General features: G+C 52.8%; 1 protein-coding gene across 3 annotated transcripts in view; it reads left to right on the top strand.

Moving 5' to 3' along the window:
* Positions 1-10,955: 10,955 nt before the first annotated feature.
* The window catches only part of KCNN3 (potassium calcium-activated channel subfamily N member 3), a 184,179-nt gene continuing 171,149 nt past the window's right edge, over positions 10,956-23,985 (top strand). For all 3 annotated transcript variants that reach the window (XR_010841242.1, XM_067037148.1, XM_059038628.2), the window contains exon 1: positions 10,956-12,186. Coding sequence is in view for 2 of the 3 variants with exons in the window: in XM_067037148.1 (XP_066893249.1) it covers positions 11,296-12,186 (891 nt within the window). In the remaining variant the exon portion in view is untranslated. The remainder of the gene's footprint in view (positions 12,187-23,985) is intronic.

Here is a 23,985-nt window from a genome sequence, read left to right as displayed (position 1 = left end):
CCTCGCCTCCAATGGGCCCCACTCAGGCCAGTCAGTGCACAACTAACTTCACTTGTACTCAGAGCTCCTCCCCTTATGTCACTCATTTCTTGGAAAGAAGGGTGACTTTTCCTTCTCCCAAGCAATGGCATGAGCTAAAATGAATTGTATGCATTGAATTTAGAGCTTTTGGATTCTTGATCCAGGTAGCAGTGACCCTCTTATTTACCAAAGTCCCCTTTCAGTCAGTGAAACACTTTACAAGAAGGATGAAAAGTGAGGTGAGAAAGAAACATTTATTGAGTGCCTATCACGTGCTGGCCGTGTGCTAAGCACTTCACATCTATTACTTTGTGGGGAGACCAGATCTTTCCAGTGAGAACTTCTCTAGCCTGAAGTAGGAGATACTGGCTGCTTGCTTGTCTCTGGCAACCTAATCTGGAAAATTCCTGCCTTGGTACCAGTAACACACAAATCAATTTCCTCCAGTCCTAGACCTGGGTTCAGGTCTCTCAGGATCTCTTGCTATCTTGTCCTTTCTCTCTACACTAGAAGTTCAATCAGATGAGATTTGTGGGTCTGGGAGAACTGGACAACCTGAAACTTCTTGGTTGAGTGAGGGGGAGTTGCTGGCCTTCTTGACCTTAATCGGGAGATGCAGCAGTGCCCCATTGATCAGAGTCAAGACTCACAGCGCCGGAAGCAGTTAGGATAAGAATGGGGGGGGGTGTGTGGCTGCCAAGGCAGGCTCTCATCCTCTTCTCTGTTCCTTCTGGCTGGTTCAGAAGCTTCTCTAATGGAAGTGATAAGAAGTAAGTAGGAAGCCACTGGCCTTTCTCACCATCTGGGGCTGACATTTGCCAGATCCGGGAGCCACCAGGAGGCTTATTAATTACTAGGTTTGTAGGAGGAAAAAGGTGTTGTATTCAAAACTAAGAAAGAGGATTAGTGCTCACCAGGCCCCCAGGAGCTCCCACAATGGGCCACAGGGATTGCGAGAGCTTCAACTTGTCATAAAATCAGTTCTGGGATCATAGTTTCAGAGACAATCAGAGGAGGCAAGGTTTCCTAAATTGTAGGAAAACTCCTCAGAATAATGGCTTATCTTTGGCACATACTCTTTCTGAGATGCACAGCCTCATCCCATTCCCTTTCTGAGCATGACTTCCAAACACCAGATGGGAAGATGGCCAAGGTGAGGGTGCTGGGCCTTCGGAGTCTGAATGTCGGTTATTTAATCTTGGGCAAGTCCCTTAGGCCTCTCGTTTCTCTTTGTAGAATGGGGACGACAGGAACTGCCTGGCAGAGGGTCACAGGGTCAGTGAGAAGTGGCTGCACGATGTCTGGGGCTTGGTGGGTGCCCCCAAACTGTTGTTTGAATCGGTCTGTGAACTGTGATCCAGGCCTGGTACTGGGGCAATGGAAGAAGTGTCCTTGAGCAGCCCATATGCCCCCTTCTCCCCATCCAATGACAGGCAGCCTGGAAACCCAGAACGAAAATGTTCTCTCTTCTCTTGACCCTCCAGAGTCCACTGAGCTTATTAGCAGGCAGGGAGGATTCTCAAGGTAGAGGGCAGAGGCCAGGTCAGGAAGGACTAGGCTGGCGGCCCACTTTATCTCATGTGCGTAGGGGTCCTGTGCTCATAGGCACTTTCCAAAATTGAGGTCTCCCCACTTCTTTGGTGTCTTTCCGTTTGTTAGAAAAACTTACCAGAGGCTCTAGGCTGGAAAAGGGAGTCCCAGGCTGGGCTGCGGCTCCCATCAATGGGGAATTCATCACTGCACTAAGTGTCCAGCCAGCAGTGGCTGGGCCTCCTCCTGTCTAGCACTGCAGACCCCCGGCATTCTGGCCCCAGCGTCTGTGATAAGGATTATCTTTGAGTGCCCCGTGGTCCAGGATGGGGGGTGATTTATGGTTCTCCTGAGGTGTGGGTCGGAGTTGCACTTGTTATAAAGTCAGTGTTGGAGTGAGTCACTGCTAGTGTGTGAGCCCAGCTGACTGCCTTGAACCCACTTCCTGGGGTGACCTTATGGCCCTCTTTTCAGGGTAAGTCTTGGAATTTCCCTTACAAGTCTGGGGGAGAAACAGCTTTCTGTTCTGCTTCATTGTATTTAATGGCAGAAATTTAAAAATGAGAGAAATAGTGGTAAATGTGGGGGTTTGGAAAAGTTTTTGATCCCTCCCTTCATCAATCTTTTTCAACCTTTTAAAAATATATGTATAAACCCATGTGTATACTTATATGTGTATGTGTGTGTATGTGTTTAGGTCTCTATCTGTACCTATATCTATCCATCTCAAGGGTCTTTGGGGGATAGAGTTGGGGCTTCCCTGGTTCATTCACACGCTTCCTCCATGATTAATGAATGTGGGGAGGGGGGTTTTTTAGTGGTGGTCAGGGCACAGCAAAGCTGACTTTATCCTCCTAATGGCTGAGCTCTGAGACAAGCCCAGCCTCCAGAAGGCCACTCTAGCCACCAATGTACGTGTTCAGTGACTTGTAGGGCTCAATGTGCTTTCCTGTAGGCCCTCTCTTTAAAGGTTCCTTGTGGCCACTGCAGGCACTGGAGGATGAAGCCAGCTATGCTTCCCAGAAGCATGTGGCTTTTGGTTGAAAACAAAGGATGCTCCATGCTGGACCTGAGTGCATGGACGTATGCAATCTCGTGGTCTTGGTGACCTGGTCTGATGTGTAGGTGGGCAGCCGCGGGACATGGATAGAGATGACAGTGTTCTGATTTCATGGTGGAGAGCCCAATAGTGGAGAAAAAATGCTCGTCTCAGGGTGGGGACAAGAATAGCGGAAATGGCGTCCTGATTTCTCAGAGGGGCTGTTCATAGAGGGGATACACTCTGGTTCTCATGGCAGAGACAGGACTAGAGGTGATAGTTCTCTGGTCACCTGGTGGGATCCTAATGGGGGGTGCGCATGCTCTGTTCTCATGGTGGGAAAACTAGTAGTGGTGATAATGATCTGATCTCCTGGGGAGGATAAATGGAAGGGGCTGTGTGGCAGTGGGGAGTTGAGGTGCTTCTGTACACAGGGCAGCAGGGGGTCCAGGAGTCCAGCTCAGAAAATCTCCTGGACCCATGTTTGTTTTTATATAACAGCAAAAGGGCTGTCGAAGTCTTTCCCTCAGACACTGCTCGTGCACAGAGCCATGGGGCCTAGATTCTCCCTTCCCTCCTCTCAGAATCCTGCCTGAGAGATGCTGGCCATAGTGATTAAGTGTCCGATTTGATGGGGATCCTGTTAAGACACTAATGCTCTTCTAATTCTGGCTAAATTGGCATTGGTTTTGTTGATCTACCTACACAAGTTGAGCTTGTTGCTTCCAATTTCAGGTGATTTCCATCTTGTCACTCTCTCCTTCCCACTTAGCCCATCTAATCCTCAGGCTCTTCCAGCTGCCTGGTATCTCCTGTGAAGCATCCTGCTGCCTCCAAGGCTAGGCAATTAGAAACTCAGACTCCAGCAGAGAGGGCGGCTACGGATTATTACTGGGGAGGGAGAGACTGAGTGCAGTGTCCATAGCAACCCTCCAGCTTTCACCTTTAGCAGGAGAGAAGGAAGGCAAAGGAAGGCAGGAAGGCAGCGAGATTCCTGCCCTTTTGCATTATTCATATCAAAGTGCTGGGCGTGGAAGGCCTTGGCTGCTGACTTTGCCCTGTGAATGTGGTGTGGGGAGAGGGGACTTTTTCTCATTTAATAGCAGCAACTTGGAGTGGACATGTAGCTGGGAGCTTGAGTTCTGGATGCACGCAGTGAGACAGCAGGGAGGGATGTAGTGAGCTGTGCTGTTGGGTGTCCAACAGCTACTGAGAGATGATAGGCCCCCTGAAAGGGACACATCACATCAAGGGGATCCTGATTCGAGTCCCAGCTTTGTCCTTAACTCACATGTGAGCTTAGGCAAGTCACCTCCCATCTCTGGGAGGTCTTCTCTTGCTAATAAGGCTGTGCCCTAAGCATCTCTGTAGTCCCTTCCAGCCCTCTCATTCAACGGTTTTATGCTGGCTTACCTAGGATAGATAATAGGGGTAATATGTTCTTTCCCTGTGGTGGAAAAGCTCGAAGAACCTGCCAAATAGAGGCTACCTTTGCAAAATGTTCACGAAGGTAAATCCTGGCACCAGATGTAGTCCCCGAGTCTCCATGGAAGGAGGCAGAAAGTTACGGCGCAGTTCCCTTTGGGGATGTCCCTCCGCGCCTCCCAAGGTGCCTGGAGTGCAGAGCTATGTGCACGTGCCACCAGCAGAGGTCGCCACACTCCTCACAAACCCGCTACAGGTTGCCGTGCCCCAGGTGGGTGCGCCCCGGGTGAGAGCATCAGCTGGGGCCTCAATCTCAGAGCCAGAGCTGGGCGGGGAGCCGCCAGGACCTTCCCGCTTGAGCTGCCACTGGTCACCTGGAGTCTGGGAAGGGCCTGATGGCACCGGCAGGCTCGGAAGGCTCGGGCTCAAGTCACCAGCCAGGCTCCGGGGATCTGTCCTTCACTCTTGACCCTAACTGTAGGAGGGTGGTTCATCCAAGGCTGCAGAGTGCTGCTGTGTCCCTTGGTGCCTGGGGCCTGCGGCTGCCCTGGTTCTTGGCCTTCTCTTGGGCAGCTCAGGTGCCAGCTCTGGGTTTGGGAAACCGTTAGAGGTAATTTTTTTTTTTTCTCTGAGCCTTTTGGGACTGAGACCAGGAAGCTGACTTAATCAGTAAATCTTAATTGAGAGCATGCGCTGTGCCAGGCACTGGGGATTCAAAAGTGAATAAAACAGAGGTTCCACCCTCAGGAAGCTGAATCTCTGGTTGCGGGGAAGGGTGCCATCATCTGCACAGTGTGGGGCTGGGCGTGGACAGCCACCCATCCAGGACAGGCCAGTGACGGGCTCTCTCCACTGACTTAGCCTTGAGCAGACAGGCCTTTGGACCTGCTCTGACTCTAGGGATGAGGCTCAGATGCTGAGCCCTGGCCAAACGGGTCTACATGGGCTCTCCTCCAGCCACCAAGCTCCTTGCACTTGCACAGTCCACACATGTAGCACTTTACAGTTTGCAAAGTGTGTGCCCCCTATACCAGCTCCCTGTGAGCCTGGCAAGGCCTCATGGTGACAAGATGTTAGTGCCCTGTACCCATTTCTCATGCGTTCTTTCCAGATACTGTATCAGCACCTTTTATTTGACCTTGGACCCCTCAAATAACTGTTCCCACCTGGTCTGATTCATCTGGCCAGGACAGCAAGTTCTCACACCAAAGCCGTGGAGAAGTGGTGAGGAGAAGCATTTAAAAATGTATCTTGTTTTTCACAAAACAACCACGGAGGGAGGCATGAATGGGTCCAGTTTTATGGGCTCAGAGTGGTGCCGTGTGGTCACCAGCAGGAAGATGGCAGCTCTAAAGCACATGTATTGGAGTTCTAGCCCAAAGCTGCTCCCAGCACCCCTGCCTGCCTGCTCCACTCCATCTTCTCTCCATGTCCAGGACCAGCCCTGCCTGCCACAAAGTTTTTGGAGCAAAATCGTCACTCTTCTTTCAGACAGGTCTCAGTGGAGCTGCTCTGTTGAAACCTCCCCCACTCCTTTTGTCAAAGGGGGTTTCCTGGAGGACCTGGGTAGGAGTGGAGGGCAAGAGGAATCTTTCCTCTGGAAGGGGAAGAAGCCCAGTGGTGGTGGCTGAGTGGAGAGGTGACCTGCAAGTGGACGGTCCAGTTTGGCTCATGGCGTGGCCTCTTCCCTCCTTTGAGAACAAGAGCAAACCAGTTGCCTTCTCTGGAACTTAACTCAGTTTCCCCATCTGTAGAATGGGAATACTAATCTAACCCCACTAGCTTGTTGGGACTACATTTGCACAGAGCAGACTTTCAGTGAATACACCGGGGTGTGAGACGTTGAGCTGTACGTCTCTTTTATAGCGAGACCCATGCGAAGCACAAAAGTTTCAGTTTTTCTTCAGCAAAGAGGAGATGGTGTGAAGCTGCCATAGGTGGCTAAGAGTGGTTGGTGGGTGCCCTGGAGGCAGGGGGGATGTGCTGTGGTCTTGTCTCACTCTTTCTGCCATGACTTGGGGGAGGGTGGGTGGGCTTTACTTAGGAGAGCCCTCACCCCGGGTCTGGATGTTCAGGGGCTCAGAGAAAAGAAACATGGATGAGAGACCTTCACTTACAGATCGGCGCTTATTTTGGCCAGTGGTGCAGGTAAGGGGTAAGCATTGTGTCCAGGGTCAGAGTGCCCTGAACTCTCATTCATGCATCAATTCTCTCACTCACTTCCAGTTTTAACACACAATCTGGGTGTGGGGTGAGGTGCAGTACTGTGTGTGTGTTTTACAATCCACACCACTGGCTCCTGTCCCCAAGGAGCTTATGGTGTAAATTCAAAACAGGGGAGAAAAGTCATGTATACAGAGGACTCCAATACAAGGCAAGAGGTGAAAAGTATCCCCAGAGAGATACAAATAAAGTGCTAAGGGAATTCAGAAGAGGAAGATGATGTCAAATTAGGGGGAAGGAACAGAGAAGGGGAGGTGTGGGAAGGCTTTGGTTGTAGGCATCACTGTGCCCTCCTTAAATTCTAGTGGGACTGGACACCAAGTGAGGGGGGAAGTGGCATTCCGGGCAGCACAAATGGGGAATGGGAAAGAGCATGGGTCTAGGGGTCAGAAGGATCCAGGTTCAAATCCACGACTAACTGGTGACCTTGAGCGAGTCACTTCAACCTTTCTATACTTTAGTTTATGGGGGCGAGAGTGTAAAGGATGGAGCAATAGAACCTTCCTGGCCTGCCTTCCAGGGCTGCCAGGAAGTGCAAATGGAGTACTTTATGTGAAAGCAGTTGGAAAACTATAAAGTGCTTGCAAATACAGGGGCTGTTTTTATTTTTAAAACATTAACTGATCCTGTAACAGAGCTCCTAGTTAAGAACACAATAATGACTGAACCTGAATGGGCTAATGAGCTGTTCAGCCCAGAGCTGTCTCTGACCCAACCATCCAGGGTCTGAGGGACGTGTCGTTGATCTTTAAGATACTTCTATTCTTAGAAGGTTAAGGATAGCCCTTAACCACCACTAGCTTTTCTAAAAATCCCGCTATTGTCTGTCATTGTATCTAAACTCCATCCATCCACCTATCTATCCATTTATCCAATAAACCTATAATGAGTATATCCACAGCCAGATAACCCTGATCAGTGCTGGGGATACAGAAAAAATTAGACCCCTTCTCTGTGCTCAAGAAGTCTACAGCTTAGTGGGAAAGACAGCTATATAAACCATATATCATTCCTTTTCTTAAACCCATTTTCAGTCAGTTCTATGTTTTGGGGGTAACAAGTTCCACAGACCACAGATTATGGGATTTTAAAGCTGAGTGATCTTAGAAATCATCTCTTCTATCACACTCATTTTACTGATGGGGGAAATTATTATTTGTGTGGAAAGCACTATGACTTCCTCTTATTTGCCTCAAAATGACCTCTCCAAGGTTTCAAGTTCAGTTCAGTTCAATGAATCTCTGTTAAGCATATATTATATGCCAGGCTCTGTGTAAGAGCTGCAGGTCTGATGATGGAGAAGACATAATTCTGGCCCTCACAGAGGTCACAGTCTAGGGGGAAAAGGACACACAAAGAGATAACAGCTATAGTGCTTGATACTGAAAAATACAGGAGAAGGGCCCCTGATTTGGATATGGAGGAGCTTGGGAGAGGCTTCCCAGCAAGAAGTCCTGTGAGCCATGTCTTGAAGGGCAAAAGCAATGTGCTGGGTGAAGATGTACTGGAAGGACTTGCCAGGCAGAAGGAATAGCGTGAGCAAAGGCATGGAGGTATGAAATAGCATGGCTTGTTGGAGGAGCCATAAGAAGCTGGTAGTATGGGGGCTTAAAGAAGGAAGTGGTGGGCTTCCCTGGTGGCGCAGTGGTTGAGAGTCCGCCTGCCGATGCGGGGGACACGGGTTCGGGCCCCGGTCCGGGAAGATCCCACATGCCGCGGAGCGGCTGGTCCCGTGAGCCATGGCCGCTGAGCCTGTGCGTCTGGAGCCTGTGCTCCGCAATGGGAGAGGCCAGAGCAGTGAGAGGCCCGCGTACCGCAAAAAAAAAAAAAAAAGAAGGAAGTGGTGAGGAATGAATGTGGAAAGGAGGGCAGGGGCAGAGCGACAGCACACCTGATGTGGAGCTGATATGGCCAAAGGCCACCATTACCTTATTGGATTTCGTGAGCATGTCCTTGTTTACTTTCTCTGTCTTCTCTGGGCTAAGAAACTCCACCATATCCCCTTGACCTTCATCTTTACAGACTTAAGAGGCATAATTTATTTGAAGGAAGAGCCTACCCTTCAAGGTGTAGATTTGGACATGCAGGAAAAAGTCAACCCTGATTTGCAGGTGTAAACACTCCCATCATCACTGATTTCAAGCTATCAGTGTGACATCACTGGTTGTGGAGTTGGGAAGAGATATAATACACCTTTGGCTTTTAGGAGCCAGTACCAGCCGGCTCCAGCACACCAACTTCTGGGCAGCGTGTGTGGCCCGGTGAGATAGCCCACTACTACTGACTTGCATGATGTAGGGACCCTTATCACTCCCATTTTATAGAGCAGGAAGCTGAGGATCAGAAGGTAGTTATCCTGCCTGTGGTTACACAGCCATTGCATGGCAGAGAGGGGCTCCAGCCTGGGCAGTCTGACTCTGGAGCCTGAGCTCTAATCTAATCATTCACTTCCCATTCCCATAGGGTGGCTGTATAGAAGGTCATGAGCTGCATCGGTGGCATTAGCTGTCAAGCTCCAGCCCATTTCCAGATGAATCTCTAATCTATCTTTGGCTCTGGTATAGTTTAGTCCCTCACCCCTGCCAGGTGTTTCTTATCCCCATCCATGATAGCAGGACATATTCTAACAGTCCCTATGGGATCCAGCTGGTACAGCCGGGATGGCCCAGAAAGGTCAACTGAGGCAGAAGACAGGTCATAGCGGTGGAGTGGGCACAGAAATGCCCAGACCTGGAGTCTGCCCCTAAAAATGATTTTTCACAGCCCAGAGAAGCAATACTAACAGCATATTTCTGCTACTAATGACATAGTAATGATAATTTATTAGGAAATCATTAAGCCTAAGTATATGATCTGGAGCCTTGAACCAAACAGGTGGCTCTGTTTGGGGATGGAGGGAGGGAAACCAAGAAGACATAAGGGAAGGGGAGAGCAGGCAGGGCATGCTGGAGGGGGTGAGGTGGAGGGTACTGGAGGGCCGGCATGGTCGTGAGAAAACACATGAGACCCCAGCTTGTGTCTGAGCCCCAGCGCTATGACTTGTAGTGGCAGGGGGTGTGACCATGTCATTGATAATAATAACAGTAATCAAGATTATCAGGTGTAGTTGTAATTATTCAGGTTTCTGGGGTTGTGACTTATAAGTACTATTTAGCTCTCAATCATTCGGGCTGAGAGGGGATTGGAGAGGTGAGAACTGGCATACGGAGGATACTCTGGGCTCTTTTGATGGGAGCCCTGCTCCTTCCTGACCTGGCCACTTGCTGCTCACCATTCAGAACTGCCTTAGAACCTCACTGTGTGTGGGCATGTGTGTGTGTGCATGTGTGTACGTGTTTGTGGGCCAGTGAGTGCACACCTATGTATATATGTGCACCTGCATACGTGTATCTGTGTGTGTGTGTGTGCATGCATGGCTCTCCTCCTCTTCCCCCTTCCTACCAGAGAAGCAGCTGGACAGAGGCCAAGGGGTGATGGGGGAAGCAAGAGCCAGGCAGGAAGATACCTCCCTCCTAAAACCCCAGGTGTGCTTGGGGAATCCCATAATGGCCCCTTCTTCACTGATCCCTAAGTCGGCTGCCGTTAGAAGTGGAAATGAATTCAGCTGGGTCCCATCTTTTTTGGAACTCCCTTTGCACACAGTGGGAGCTTAATAAATACTTGATGATGGTTCTGAACCTGGGAAGCCAGCAGCTGTTCCCAGCTCTGACTCTCAGAGCTCCATGGGACAGATCAGGTGGGGAGCGACCACGGGGGTTTTCAGTCTTCCTTCCAGACCTTCCCATGACTCCAAGTCCAGCTGGAGCCATAGTCCATTTCACACATCCTGCTTTGGGGAGGCCAGTTCTTCCTCCACAGCTTCTCTCTGGCTCTTTCCCACCCCTCATTTGAGCAATATTTATGGAGCAACCACTGTGCACTGAGCATCACAGTGGAAAGGCATCCTGGGAGATGGTATAGGAGCTGTGGGGTCAGACTGAGCTGAGTTCTAATTCTAGCATCCTTAATTACAAACGGGGTAACATCTGGCAAGCTACTTATCTGTGCTTGAGTGATTTTTTAAAAAACGGGTTTCATCTGTAAAATCAGAATGATGACATCATTTTCATAGGGTTGATGTGAGGCTTAGAAATAACAGATGCTCCTGCACACATATTGCAGGCAGTTCAGTATTTACCTGGCGTCAGGAGGATGTGGGTTCCCTCTGCTTCTGTGACCTTGAAGTTGTTACTTAGTATCTCTGAGCATCAATTTGTGAAATGGGAACACGATGCCCACCTCCTTGCGTGTTTGGAGGATGTAGCTGGATAATATGTGTGAAACAACCTATCGCAGACCCTGACCATTAATAACTGTCTTCCTGCTTCTTGCCCCCGCATCAGGGTGCACGGCTCCCCTCCTTAGGAGGACCTATGCTCCTCCTCGCCACCGCCCAGCGTGCGCGTACATCCCGTATCGCCGTGCGCTGACGGCTTTCTGCCATACCTGTCAGAGGAAAGAGGGCAGCTGCTCAGCTCTCGGGTGGGGAGCGGAAACTACATTTCCCAGCCTTCGCTGCGCTGCCACTGGGGCTGGGAGCGGAGCGCGGCAGGCCCCTCCTTCTGGGAGGAGCCTATGCGGGGGGCGGAGTTAGGAGGTGGTTGGAGAGTTAAGACAAGCCAATGAGACCAGCTGCTGATAAGTGGGCTTGGCTTACCCTATAACAGTGGCAGGAGGAGGAGAGCAAAGCTATTGAGCCAGCGAGGAGTGAAGCTGAGCCTGGCCTCACACGCTCCTAGAGGACCACCTCCTGAGACAGAGTTCTTTTTCCCCCTTCTTCTTCTTTCTCCAAGCTCCCCTCCTGCCCTCCCTCCCTGCCCAGTACAATGCATTCTTGAGTGGCAGCGTCTGGACTCCAGGCAGCCCCAGAGAACCGGAGCAAGCCAAAGAGAGAGGACTGGAGCCAAGACACTCTGGTGGGGGAGCTTGGATGCCTGGCTTCCTTTGAGGACATCTTTGGAACGAGGGTGGCTTTGGGGTGGGGAGTTGTACTGCAGGGAATCCAGCCAGGCCCCAAGATGGACACTTCTGGGCACTTCCATGACTCCGGGGTGGGGGACCTGGATGAAGACCCCAAGTGCCCCTGTCCATCCTCCGGGGATGAGCAGCAGCAGCAGCCGCCGCCGCCGCCGCCACCAGCACCCCCAGCAGCCCCCCAGCAGCCCCCAGGACCCCCGTTGCAGCCTCAGCCTCCGCAGCTTCAGCAGCAGCAGCAGCCGCCGCATCCCCTGTCTCAGATCGCCCAACTCCAGAGCCAGCCCATCCACCCCGGCCTGCTACACTCCTCTCCTACTGCTTTCAGGGGCCCCCCTTCATCCAACTCCACCGCCATCCTCCACCCTTCCTCCAGGCAAGGCAGCCAGCTCAATCTCAATGACCACTTGCTTGGCCACTCTCCAACTTCCACAGCCACAAGTGGGCCTGGTGGAGGCGGCCGGCACCGGCAGGCCAGCCCCCTGGTGCACCGGCGGGACAGCAACCCCTTCACAGAGATCGCCATGAGCTCCTGCAAGTACAGCGGCGGGGTCATGAAGCCCCTCAGCCGGCTCAGCGCCTCCCGGAGGAACCTCATCGAGGCTGAGCCCGAGGGCCAGCCCCTCCAGCTCTTCAGCCCCAGCAACCCCCCGGAGATCGTCATCTCCTCCCGGGAGGACAACCATGCCCACCAGACCCTGCTCCATCACCCCAATGCTGCCCACAACCACCAGCACGCCGGCGCCACCGCCAGCAGCACCACCTTCCCCAAAGCCAACAAGCGGAAAAACCAAAACATTGGCTATAAGCTGGGACACAGGAGGGCCCTGTTTGAAAAGAGGAAGCGACTGAGTGACTATGCTCTGATTTTTGGGATGTTTGGAATTGTTGTTATGGTGATAGAGACCGAGCTCTCTTGGGGTTTGTACTCAAAGGTAGGGGCTGCAGTTTCTCTTTATACCTTGAACAAAAGAAATATGTAGGTAGCAAGAGAGAGAGGGAGAGAGAGAGCGCGAGTTGGGGGGGGGGGCGAGAGGGAGAGAGAGAGAGGGAGAGAGAGAGATGGTGGTGTTGGGGAGAGGCGTTTGCTCAGTTATATGGAACACTCTAACTTCCCATGGTTTTCCTGCTTAATCCCGGGAGAATTCATTCCTTGCCTCCTTGGGAGGGGGGGACATCCCCACACACTGTGTCTAATTTGTAGACTCTGTGTTAGGGAGGATTAAAGAATCCCTTCTGAGAAATCATCTTTCCTCCTGGCTCACTCGTACTAAAGCATAACCTAGCAGCTTAACGCACCAATTAATTACACTCTGCCTTGATGTGCTTGCCAGTTCCTGTGACTTCCCCTCCTCTCCTCTCCTCCCCTCCCTGCTCCACTCCATTTTCCCGAGGATAAAAAAGAAATAAATGTCTGGGTGGGGGGGGTGGGGATTCCATGCCAGTCCCTTCTCTCTCTGTCTTCTCTCTCTCTTCCCAAGTTTCTGTTTCCCTCCTCATCCCTGAGAAACTTAGGGCAAAATAGAAAAGCACCCGTGACTTGAGTCTCCTGGGGGCATGGGGTAAAAATGTAGGCGGAGGAAATCAGCGGTCTTTTCCCTCAGGAAAGAGGACTCAGAATAAACCTGCTGCTGCCTTGTAAACATCCCCTGATAAAAATGGCTACAGGTGTTACCCGGGCAGAGCAGATGGGCGCCGCCTTGGCATCAGCTGGGGTAGGGGGGAGTGCCTTTTCTTCGGATGGGATGACAGGGCTTCCTGGGAGTCCCCGAGAGCTCATGCCCCCGGCTCAGCCCCAGTTCTCCCCTCCCACCCCAACTCCTTCTTCTCGGGATAAATAAGGATGAGTGTGTGAGTGCGCGCCCCGATGGAGAACGGCCGGCACGGCTTTAGCGGGGGAGCTGGCCCCACTGCCCCAGCCTCTGTCCAGTCCCAAGACGGAGGAGGGGGTTTCCCTCCCCGAGTGGGCTTGGAAATCGCGTCCTCCAAGGGAGTGGGGCTTGAGGAAGGTGGGTTTCTGTCAAAGCTCTGCTTGCTGGGAGCCCTCCTGCTGCGAGCTGGAAGGCTTTGGAGACCTGGGGAGTCACCGGGCAAGTGGATTTTTTTTCCCACTCTACCCTTCACCCCCAATTTGTTGGTGTGTGTGTGTGTGTGTGTGTGTGTGTGTGTGTGTGTGAGTGTGTGCGTGCGTGCATGATTGCTTGTTGTTTGGATTTCTCTACTTATTTGTCATTTTGGGCAGCGGGTAGCTGGGAGGGGTTCAGCTGTTGGAGGTTTCAAATAGAGCTTGTTTCAGGCTGGGCACAGCTGCTGCGAGACTGTCACATTCCTTGTTGAAATCCAGCCACAAAAACCTAGGAGGTGCTGATCGGATTTCCCCCATTCCCAGCCTCTCGCTAGCTGGAGCAGAGGATGGGCAGATTTGCCCGCTCTGGAAAGGGGTGGGGCAGACCTGTCTGATGACCTGAATAGCCAGAATCAAGACTTCCAGGTGGAGGGTCCCCCAGGGACCTGGCTGCTCAGAGAGGACTGCCCCAGCCCAGGGCAGCTCCTGGAAACTGCCTTCGTCTAAATGGCTCAAGGATTTGAGCCCCTCAGTGAGCCGGAGCGAGTGGGGTTTCCCCTGGAATTGCAGCTCACTTAGTCATTCCCTGTAATGAACCTCTGAGTCTGCGGGCCCTTCTGCTCGCTGCCTTCTCCCGCTGGGCGCCCCGGGAGAGGGGGCTGCTAGCCTCGGCAGGCCTGACAGCCGCCCTGGGCACAAGCCCGGCTCCCTCCAGGCACCCCCTGGGGACGAGGAGCCCTTGCTGGGGGAAGCTGATGAAGGCCCAAGTGCTGGGGGGTGGGGAGAAGGGGCAAGACAAGCACCCTCCCTTTTAGGGAACCCTGCGGTCAGAGCTCTTAGGTGAATGGCCCCTCCTAGAGACAGCTCCCAGCGTGGGATCGGTCTGTGCACATTTGTTTTAATGGGGCAGGAGGGTTGCTGCCAGAGCAGGTGCCTTCCTGATGGAGTATTCAGGAAAAGGGGCTTTCCCAGAGCCGGAGACAGCAGACTCCGGCGCGAAGGAAGGGTGAGGTGATCCAAGGGGTGGGCTTTGCCTAATTTTATTTAATTTTTTTTTTGCGTTACGCGGGCCTCTCACTGCTGTGGCCTCTCCCGCCGCGGAGCACAGGCTCCGGACGCGCAGGCTCAGCAGCCATGGCTCAGGGGCCCAGCCGCTCCGCGGCACGAACCCGCGTCCCCCGCATAGGCAGGCGGACTCCCAACCACTGCGCCACCAGGGAAGCCCCTTGCCTAATTTTAAATGCATGACCCTCTGGCTGATGGAAGAATGGAGGGGTCAGCAACCTGGGAAGTTCTGGCTGCCTCAGCTCGTGAGGCGGCCACCTCTTCTGCACCTTGGGGTCGGTACCGGTTGTGATGAGCAGGGCTCACCAGCCCTTCCATCCTCTATCCATCCGGGCACTGAGTCATTATAGGAACAAGTATTTTCTGGGTGTCTGTGGCAGGCCCTGTGGACTCAGGAGGGGATAAGGTAGCTATTCCCTCTCCTCCTGGGGGCAAATAGGATTGTTTTAAAGAAGCAGACCAAAGTTTGAATCTTAGCTCTGCCACCTCCAGTGTGTGATCTTGGACAAGCCATGTAGCTTCTCTGAGCCTGTCTCCCCAGCTGTCAAGTGGGGAGAGTGAATTAGAGTAAGGCACTCCATACAGGATCTACTGTTATTGTTATTAATGATGAAGATGAGAGGAAAAGAGATGTCTTTTTCCTCTGTTATCTAACTCTGGCTCCAGAATTAGTTGGGGCCTTGATAGCTTGGGAACTAAGACTTGTCAGTGGAGTGAGAAGTTGTATCTCGGAGGGGAGAAGTTCTGAGATGGGGCTGGGTCTTCTGACTGGAAACCACCTATAGCATGGGTCTGTTGTAGGGGAGGTGAACATTTGTTCCCCAGCCTTGCAGAGAAAATGGACTCTGTTGTGACAAGAGGGTTTAGGTCAGAATGAAGAATCAACAGCTGGGGGAACTCAGAGATGTTCAGTGGACCCTGGGGAGGGATGGGTAACAGCCTCTTTTGCTGGAGAACTCTCCGTGTCTGGTTGGCTTTGCTAACTGGTCTGGAAGCAGGAGGGTGGACAGGGTGGCCTCAGGCACCCCACCCAGACTGGGTTACTCTGCACTGATGGTGGCAGTTCCCACTCAAAGGCCCTGGGGAGAGGAACCCACTTTCTTTTCCCCAAATGATGAAGACTGCTAACCTTGTGCTTGAGCTGCTGCTTTCGGAAGTTATCTGCTCTTTTCCACGGGGCTGTGGCCTTCCGGTTTGCCTGTCTTTGGCTGATATCTGTTACTGGGGGAGGAATTCACCATGCAGACCTGGCTGTCTTGAGAAGGAAACTGGCATGACCTCTGAGCGTAGTCAGTTAATGCAAAAGGGAGCCAGCCTGAGGAGGTAAGAAATCAGGACGGAACGGTCCTTGGCTCTGCTCTCACAAGCCTCAGGTGATGATGGGGAAGGAAGATCGGCTGAGGTAAGAGGAGAGCTGTTTGTGATCACGCCAAGGCTGGGGCTCCTGATGGTACTGGGTTATCCCCGAACCGAATGAGCGCCCAGGTGTTTTCCTTATGGGTGGATTTACCCTTGAGGCCTTAGCCATCATGATAGGCCAGGTCTAGAGGTCCTGTTGAGGAATCTTAGTGGCATTGTCTCTACTACATTAGTGCTGGTCAGGATTAAGGAATGAGGGTTTGGGGAGTATTTCTTGGCATGCTTTATTTTCTTCCAGAGCTGGTTTGAGGCACACCCACTTTGTGGTCTTACACTGCCTGCTGTGCTCTTTCCACTTGAGTCCAGAGAGAGTTGGGGACTCTGTGGATGCCCCCACCCCACCTTGCCATCCTGCTGGTGTCTGAGCTGGTGCCTCCATCCAGCTGGCAAGTCATCAGTGGGCCTTATTTCTCAGGGACCTCGGGCATCGGGCTGTGGGGTCAGCCCAGGGGAGGCTGGGAAATGCTGGGGTAGCAGCAGGGTGGTTCTCTGTCTCCACCAGTTTTGCACAACCTCTAACCACTTCCCCACCCCTGGCCTCACAATCTGTCTGAGTTTCGTTGCCCAGGTAGAGCCCATCCGCTGCCCCTCTTGTGCCCCACTCCTGCCCTCCCCACCAACTTCCTGCCCCTCTGCTCTTCCTGCTCCCCCTGGGGGCCTTGTTGCTGGGGTCACCCGGGCCACGGGTGGAGGAGTGGACATGCTGGGGCTTCCCTGTCTACTCCATGCGTGGCTTCCTTTCTTCAGGTCACCTCGTGGGAGGCCACCCTGGAAAGGGCGGCCTTCTCTGTATGCCCTGGGGAGCTCGGTCTCCCGGCCGTTCACTCCTTCAAGAGGGTGGGGTCCCTTGGGGCCAACTTGTATCTCTTTGCTGACCTCACAGAGGTCCACCCCCAGCTTCCAGCCTGAATGACCGAGTGGGCTCACTGGTCCCCAGCTCTTCTGTTCCTCTGCCCTCCCTGTCATGGAGGTCTTCTCTGCAGAAGGGCAGAGCAGCAGCCGAGGCTCTGCTGGGTGAATTGTCTACACCTCCTGCCAGACCCAGGAGCCGCTTTGGGGTAGGGGGGTGACTGTGGGGGGATGTCCTGATGATTGGGAGCAGATGCCTCAGGGCACTCGTATCTGTGGTTTCAAGCATGCTGGGAAAGTAGGAATAGGTCAGACTTCTCTGCATGGAGCCTCCCTGTGGGATGATCTGCAGGAGAAGGTTGCAGAAGGCAGGAGACCCTTTATAAGTGATTGGCTAGAGGTAGGAGCCGGGGAGCCAGCCACCAAGGCCCCAGGCATACATTTTTATCATCACACCCAGCATCTTGGCCCAAGGAGGGCAAGAGAGACTCTGGGAGCGTGAAAACAAGCCCCTTCTCCCACCCAGGGTGGTGGCGACTCTATTTATAATCTTTGTGGACAGTCTGCAAATGAGCCAAACGTTTGTAACCCACAGAAGGGACAGCTAACTTTTATATATGCTTCTCCTTTGCATGTCATGACACTATTTATAACTGTCCCGGGGGAAAGACTTCATAACACATCCGGACTTCCCTTCCCCATGGGCAGTGCTCCCTGTTGCTCTGGCCCTGGCATCATTGCTAGGGCATTTATCGGCTACACAGGCTAATTAGAGAGCTGGTGGATGGCCTTGTATTTCCCTTACTGAGCTCGCAGAAAGGGGGATTTGTGAGGCCAGGGTCCAAAGATCTGCTCTAAAAAATATAAGGTAAAGAAAAACAAAATGAAAAGCAATTGGAACCACCTCTGTGGTGAAGCTGAGGCTGGGAGAGAGATGTAAAATCAGAACTGAAAGGTTTGGTTTTGTTGCAGTTATTTGTAAAGCACATTTGGGGGAGAAAATGAGTGTGTACTAGAGAGAGGGAGAGAGAGGGAGAGAGGAAGGGGTTGTGGAGGGCGGCTGTGTATTGATGAAACACTGCCTTCCTCAGCTCAGTGGCAGGTAGACCAGCACATTCATTCATTCGTAGCTGTTTTTCTTCTTTTTCTTTCAAAACCCCAAAGGCAGAGAGAGAAAGAAGAAAGCCTCCTAGTCCTCTTTAAATAATGATTCTAAGACTGCACTGTTCCTGGGAGCTTTAGGGAGGAAAATTCTAGTACCTTTTTTTCTGGTAAGGAAAGTCTGGAGGAGGCTGATGGGTTTTTGGGTGCCCCCTCCCCCGACCCTGTCATTCCACCCCCAGGAGCTCAGCTGGGCTCCGAGAGCAAGGAGGGGAGGGGGAGCTGGGGTCAGGGACCACCCTGCTTCATCTCTGGGCCTGGCACTGCATGGACCACGAATGCTGCTGGGCAATAGGAGGGGGGAGGAGGGCACCATTTGTGCCTCACTAGGCTGGCTTTATCCTCGAGAGTCCTAGAGGTAGGGGATGGTCTTGGCACCCTTTGTAGATGAAGTCATGAGGCCAAGCTGACACTGTTAGTGGGTGGCAGGGCTGGAATAAGAACCCAGGCCCATTGGACTCCCAAGTTTAGCCCTTTTTTCTTGCCTGCTGCTGCTGGAGAAATTGCTTATCATTCTTAAGAGACAAATCAAGGTTTATGGGTCTGAGAGCCTTGATGCAAAATGTTGGGACGGGATGAACTTTACCGAGAGAGATAGGCAGAAAGCGGCTTGATGGAGGGTGGGAGATGCCAGTGCAGGTATCCAGAGGAGACAGTGTCCTGGCGGTGGCCAGGGAAAGGGGGTGGGGCCCTGGGTGCAGCCTGGGTCCAGGGTGAGATGTGGACAGGTCCACTGTCCGTCATCGGGATGCCTCCTCACCTGGAGGCCTGGTAATACCGCCCCAGAGTGATGCTGGCAAAGCTGAGAGGGTGGAAGGTGTGGAATTAGACCTCTCCCTGAGAAGGCCTGGACCGGGAGGTCTCCTGACGCAGCCCCGAAGTGTTCCCCCTCCACCCTCGAGAGCCAGCAGGCCGGGACACTTCTGCGCACGGCCTCCTGGCCTCTTGGTCCTCCTGTGAGCTTCCTGTCGCCCTCCTCTCCCCTTTCCAGCACTGGCTGCAGGGCTACTTATTGGGGTGACCCGCACAGGCTCAGCATCTCACATCCAAGGTATTTCCATGTTTGTTTCTCCTCAGGGTCCCCACCTCGGGCCGGGAGTCATTACAGTCAGAGTATATCTCACAGATGAGAAAACTGAGCTGCAGAGGGGTTGAGTGGCTACACCACCTGGTGCCCGTGTGAGGAGAGATGGTTCTAGAACGTGAGCTCAGGTCCCCAGTGCCTTGCTCATCTCTCTGTTCCAAACCCCACCACAAACCTCTGCTGGGGATTTGAGTGAGGGAACCTTCAAGGGCTGCTCCTTCCCTACTTCTAGAACTTTCTTCCACATACTTGAGTCCCAGTTTCCTACTTCCCTGGCGTGAGGCTTTGTTTAGCTCTGTCAGCAGCAGTTAATGTTAAAGAAAGGCCTGTCTCTGCTTTGAAGGAGCCCTCAAGAGGTGCCCCCACCTCTTGCTTCTGACTTGTTGTATGGCCTTTGTCAAGTCCCTTCACTTCTCTGGGTCTCTGTTTCTCTAGCTTAAAAATGAGGGCTGGACTCTGATGCTGAACTCCCTTCCTGCTTCAAAGCTTTCTGATTCCATCAAACATGTATTTGTTGCTGTTCTATCACCAAGACAGCAAGCCATGGTCCTCCAACTCCTGTTCTCAAGGGGCGTCGGGCCTGCACCCAGGCACCGTCCATCCAGGCTGGGCTGCAGTGGTGTCGGGAGCTCTGAGGAAGCAGGCAGTCATTCGGGATGTTGGGAGGCTCCCTGTAGGAGGTGGGGTGGCCCCTGAAGGGTTAGACAGACCAAGATGGCAGGGTCGTGGGCAGGGGGCCTTTCTGAGAGTGAGAACATTGGCAGCCAGGGTACGGGATGCAGAGTAGGTAGGGAATGGAGCAGGCGCAGCTTGGAGTTCCCGCCATGTGGTATCCATAGGGACAGGTGGGGAGGACAGGGAAGCCTGGGATTTAATATTTAGTTGATAACTGTAATTGCCAGGGGCTCAGAGTTCTTCCTAGAGTTCTGCACCCTCAGACCCTGAAGACCCGCTGCTCTTCTTTTCTCAGAGGCAGTACTGATTGGCAGAGGTGGCCTGGCATGGCGGTTGCAGCTGTGGGCTTTGGGTTCGCATCCTGACTCGGCAGCATCCTAAGGGGGGATCCTCAGGGAGTTTCCTGAACCTGGAGCCTGTTTCTCAGATGTTCAGAGGGAATCACAGCCCCTGCCTACAGCATAGCACCCAGGTCAGAGCTGGGCACACACTGAGCCCATCAGCTGTTGCTTTTGTGAGAGCAGTGATTAGAAGATGATGCTGTTAGCCCTGAGTCCCCCAGAGAGCCGTGGAGGGTGCGGGTGCATGTGTCATCCTCCACACAGGTGGCTGTAGAAAGGGACTCTGGAAGAGGCAAACACGTGTGGAACATGCCCCCTTTCTCCTAAAATCAAATGGCTTTACCTTCGGTCCTGTTTCTGCCTGGGTCCCTGTGAGTGTGTCTGCACAAGTTAAGAGGGAAGCAGACTGCTCCCTGGAATGTAGGGCTGCAGCGGTGGCCTGGCCTGGGCTTCTGGAGCCTTCTTACCTCATGGGACCCAGTTATTCTACACTCAGCGTCAGCAATCTGTGGCCTGGGCACAGCTCGTTGGGTGTGGACCTGCAAATCGGACAGGTGGAGAGAGGACAAAAATAAGTGCAGGGATCCAGGCCAGAGGCCAGGAGGCCCAGAGGAAGGTCAGGGGGACACACGATGACCAGGCAGAATGAGGCTGAGAGCACGGATGACAGCTAGAGGGCCAGCCAGGAGGCCTTCCTGGGACAGAACTGGGCAAGCAAAGAATGCTAAGGCTTTCCTGACATGTCTTCAAGAGAACATAATTTTTCCTTCAGAGACTTGCGATGGGGTACCGTCTTGAATTCAAAAGGTTGTGAGGGCTTGTGAATCAAGGTTCTCCCTATCCTTTCTGCTCTGGTAGGTGCTTAACTCTCCCAACCAGGCGCCAAGGAGCATAAAGAGCAGCTGGGTTGGGGAGGGATGTACCAGGGGATCAGGGCTCGCCCTGCGTGGAGACCATTTTTTTTTCCCCAAGGCCTGGTTGTAAGGTAACCAGAGTTGTATTCTGAGCAGAGCCGTGATGACACTAAATGAACAACATGCAAATGATGTGTGAAATAATATGCAAATTGGCATCTGTTATTTTTGAGTCAGCTTGTTGGGCATTTTTCTTAAAGGACAGGCATTGTGTTCAGTGTCAAGTGAACAGAAAAGCTGTCTTACAGGACGCTCCCACAGGGGCTGAATGGGCTGATGCCTGCCCCTCAGAGCTCATGGGCACCAGGCCTGCCAGCCAGCATCTTCAGAATCATTGATGTTTAGCTTGAGTTGATAAATGGAGAAGCCCAGAAAGCTGGGGGTCTTGGCCAGGACCATCCCACAGACACGGAGGGGGAGGAGACAGGTGATCTGCTGGCTGACTGTGGGGAGTGGGGAAGAGACTGCACTGGGGGCTAATTCTGGCCCAGCCCCTTGCTGCTGGGTGACCATAAGGCCAGTGACTCAAAGTCTCTGAGCCTCAGTTTCCCCATCTGTAAATGGAGAGGGTGGCATTCACCAGCCTGGTGAGAACTAAATGTGATAATGGTTGGGTAAGTGGCCAGCCCAGTGGCTGGCACATCCCAGGCTGCCAACAAATAGCAGTTCTTCTTAGCGCCTTTGCCTGAGTTGGCACCTGCCTGCATCCTCACAAGGTTCCACCAGCAGGGATTTTTGCACAGCCTTTTCTCCCTTTTAAGAAGATTTCTGATTTTAACAAATTGGGGCTTAGCCATTTTCTCTCTCTTCTGGCTTCCATCGGGTAGGATGTTGGCTTGCTCAGTTAGTCCCCGAATAGCTCCCACATGTGGGAATGCCCAGAGCCACAGACATGGGTGATGTCACCTTCCTCTAGGATGAGGGCTTGGGCAGGGCGTGTTGCTGTGGGTTGGGCTACTGCCTTTGGAGGGGCTCAGAGCTGGATGGCATTGGTGGGTTGACCCAGGGGAGGCCTCCTCCAGGGGCAGCTGCTGGCATATCTGGCCTGGTGTGATACCACACCTCCCTGAATGGCCAAGCTCCATGGGCCCACCAGGTGTGCCAGCCTGGGTGACATGGCCCCTGTACAGGCCTCCCACCTCAGTGAGGAAGGCAAGGCAGAGACCATCCTCCTCTTTACAGGATCCCAAGGCCCAGAGAAGTTATGTGACTTGTCCAAGGCCACTCAGCATTGTGAGTGGCAAGGATGCAGCTAGAATCCAGGAATTCTGGGTTTTAGTCCCACTGAACACCTGCTATGTGGCAGGCTCCAGTCTAGGTTCCAGGAGTGCAAAGGTCTGTGCCCTTAAGGATGTGAGTCAGCTATAGGGGTCTCTCCTCAATGAAATGTGTTTCTCTCTGCCTCTTCCTAAAAGAGCTCAGACTTTCAACACAGACCTGGATTCAAATCCTGACATGTGCTATTGAGCTGTATGGCCTCGAGCAGTGGCCTCTTTTTTGGAAAGTGGGATTATAATTCCTTGTGCTGAGGGTGGAGGTGGAGGATTCAGTTAGGCACAGACCTGGCCCCCAGGGGCTCTTTGGTCCACGCTGGTCCGTGGCAGGCTTTGCCATGCTATTTCTTTTGAGAGTTCGGTGGCTGTGGGTTTGTAGAAACCCCTTAGAGCTGGGCCCATGACCCCCTGCCCCTCTTCCTCTGGGCTGGACCAGGCGTTCAGCTCTGCCAAGATGCTCTCCGCTGCTCCTGGGGGTAGTAATGATGCTGAGCCGGGTGGGAGGACAGTTTGGCACAAGACACCAGACTGGTCCACGCTGTGTGCCAGTGATGGAAAGATCCCTCAAGAGTGAAATGAAATTGATGTGAGTGAAGAGCAAGTTCAGGATGGAGGTTGAGTCGTGAGAGTTTCCTCTTGGGTGGAGGGGACCATCTCTAATGCTTCTGTCCTCAGCAGCTCGGCAGAACGTGCCTCTCTCACAAAATGGATACTTCTTTCCCCTTCCATAAAAATGACTCCAAAGCAACTCTTAGGAGTGTAAAAAGGGGTAAATGGAGGAGGAGGAGAAAATGAACATTTATCAAGGGCCTACGACTACTGCTTTCACACACTTCCTCTCGTCTAATCCTCACAACAATCCTTGTTTTACAGATGACTGACCCAAGGATCAAAGAGGTTAGGTGACTTGCCCAGGGTCTCACAGCCAGGAAGTAGTGGACCTGGGGCTTGGACACATGATTTTGCAGATCACCTCCTGGCTTGGGGCTCTTTCAAGCCAAAAAAGCTGTTCTTGTTCTCTCCACCCTTGCCCACCCCACCCCTTTTAGTTTTATGCCACCCTCACGGTCCCACTAGCCTTACCAGAGCCTCAGTGGATGCTTTGAGCTCTGGAGGGAGGAGAGGGAGGGGGAGGCTGTCAGCTTAGATGCAGAAGTCTGTTGAACCTCCATGAGCCCTGGGTACGTTGACAGGGAAGACTGGGCTCTGGGGCCGAGGATGGTCTCCCGCGGGCTCTGGAGGGGTCAGCTGATCAGTCAACAGACATGGTTTGGTGTTCTTGTTCCAGCTCTGCAGCTTCTTGGCTGTACAACCTAGATGACAAAGTTGACTTCCGTGAGCCTCAGTCTCCAGATCTGTGAATAGGGATGAGGATGTGTGTCATGAGGAGCCAATGAGACAAGACCCAGTGCTGGGCTCATGGTAAAGGGCTGGGGAAGTGCCAGCTGTTCTTATCGTTAATTTTCTCATTGTATAATCTGAAAACTCCAAACACAGACTTAGTCACCAAAGCCCAGAGGACTAGATAGAGTCGCTGACCTTGTGCTCCTTCCTGGCCAGATCATCTGTTGCCGGCCTGGCCAGCAGGCATCTTCCTGGGCCCATCCTGTTTCATGCTCATTCCAATGCCTCCTGCCCCCCTCTCCTCTGTTGGTCCCACTCCACGTCTATCCCAGGACCCCACCACCCCTTGCTTCTCAAGCCCTTGGTCTTTTATTTATTTATTTATTTATTTATTTTTGTGGTACGCGGGCCTCTCACTGTTGTGGCCTCTCCCGTTGCAGAGCACAGGCTCCGGACGCGCAGGCTCAGTGGCCATGGCTCACGAGCCCAGCCACTCTGCCGCAGGTGGAATCTTCCCGGACCAGGGCACGAACCCGTGTCCCC

This window comes from Kogia breviceps, chromosome 1 (genome assembly GCF_026419965.1).
Source record: "Kogia breviceps isolate mKogBre1 chromosome 1, mKogBre1 haplotype 1, whole genome shotgun sequence".
In the NCBI taxonomy this organism is placed as follows: Eukaryota; Metazoa; Chordata; class Mammalia; order Artiodactyla; family Physeteridae; genus Kogia; species Kogia breviceps.
Note: the sequence above shows the minus strand (reverse complement) of the source record. Positions and strands in the feature narration are given on the sequence as shown.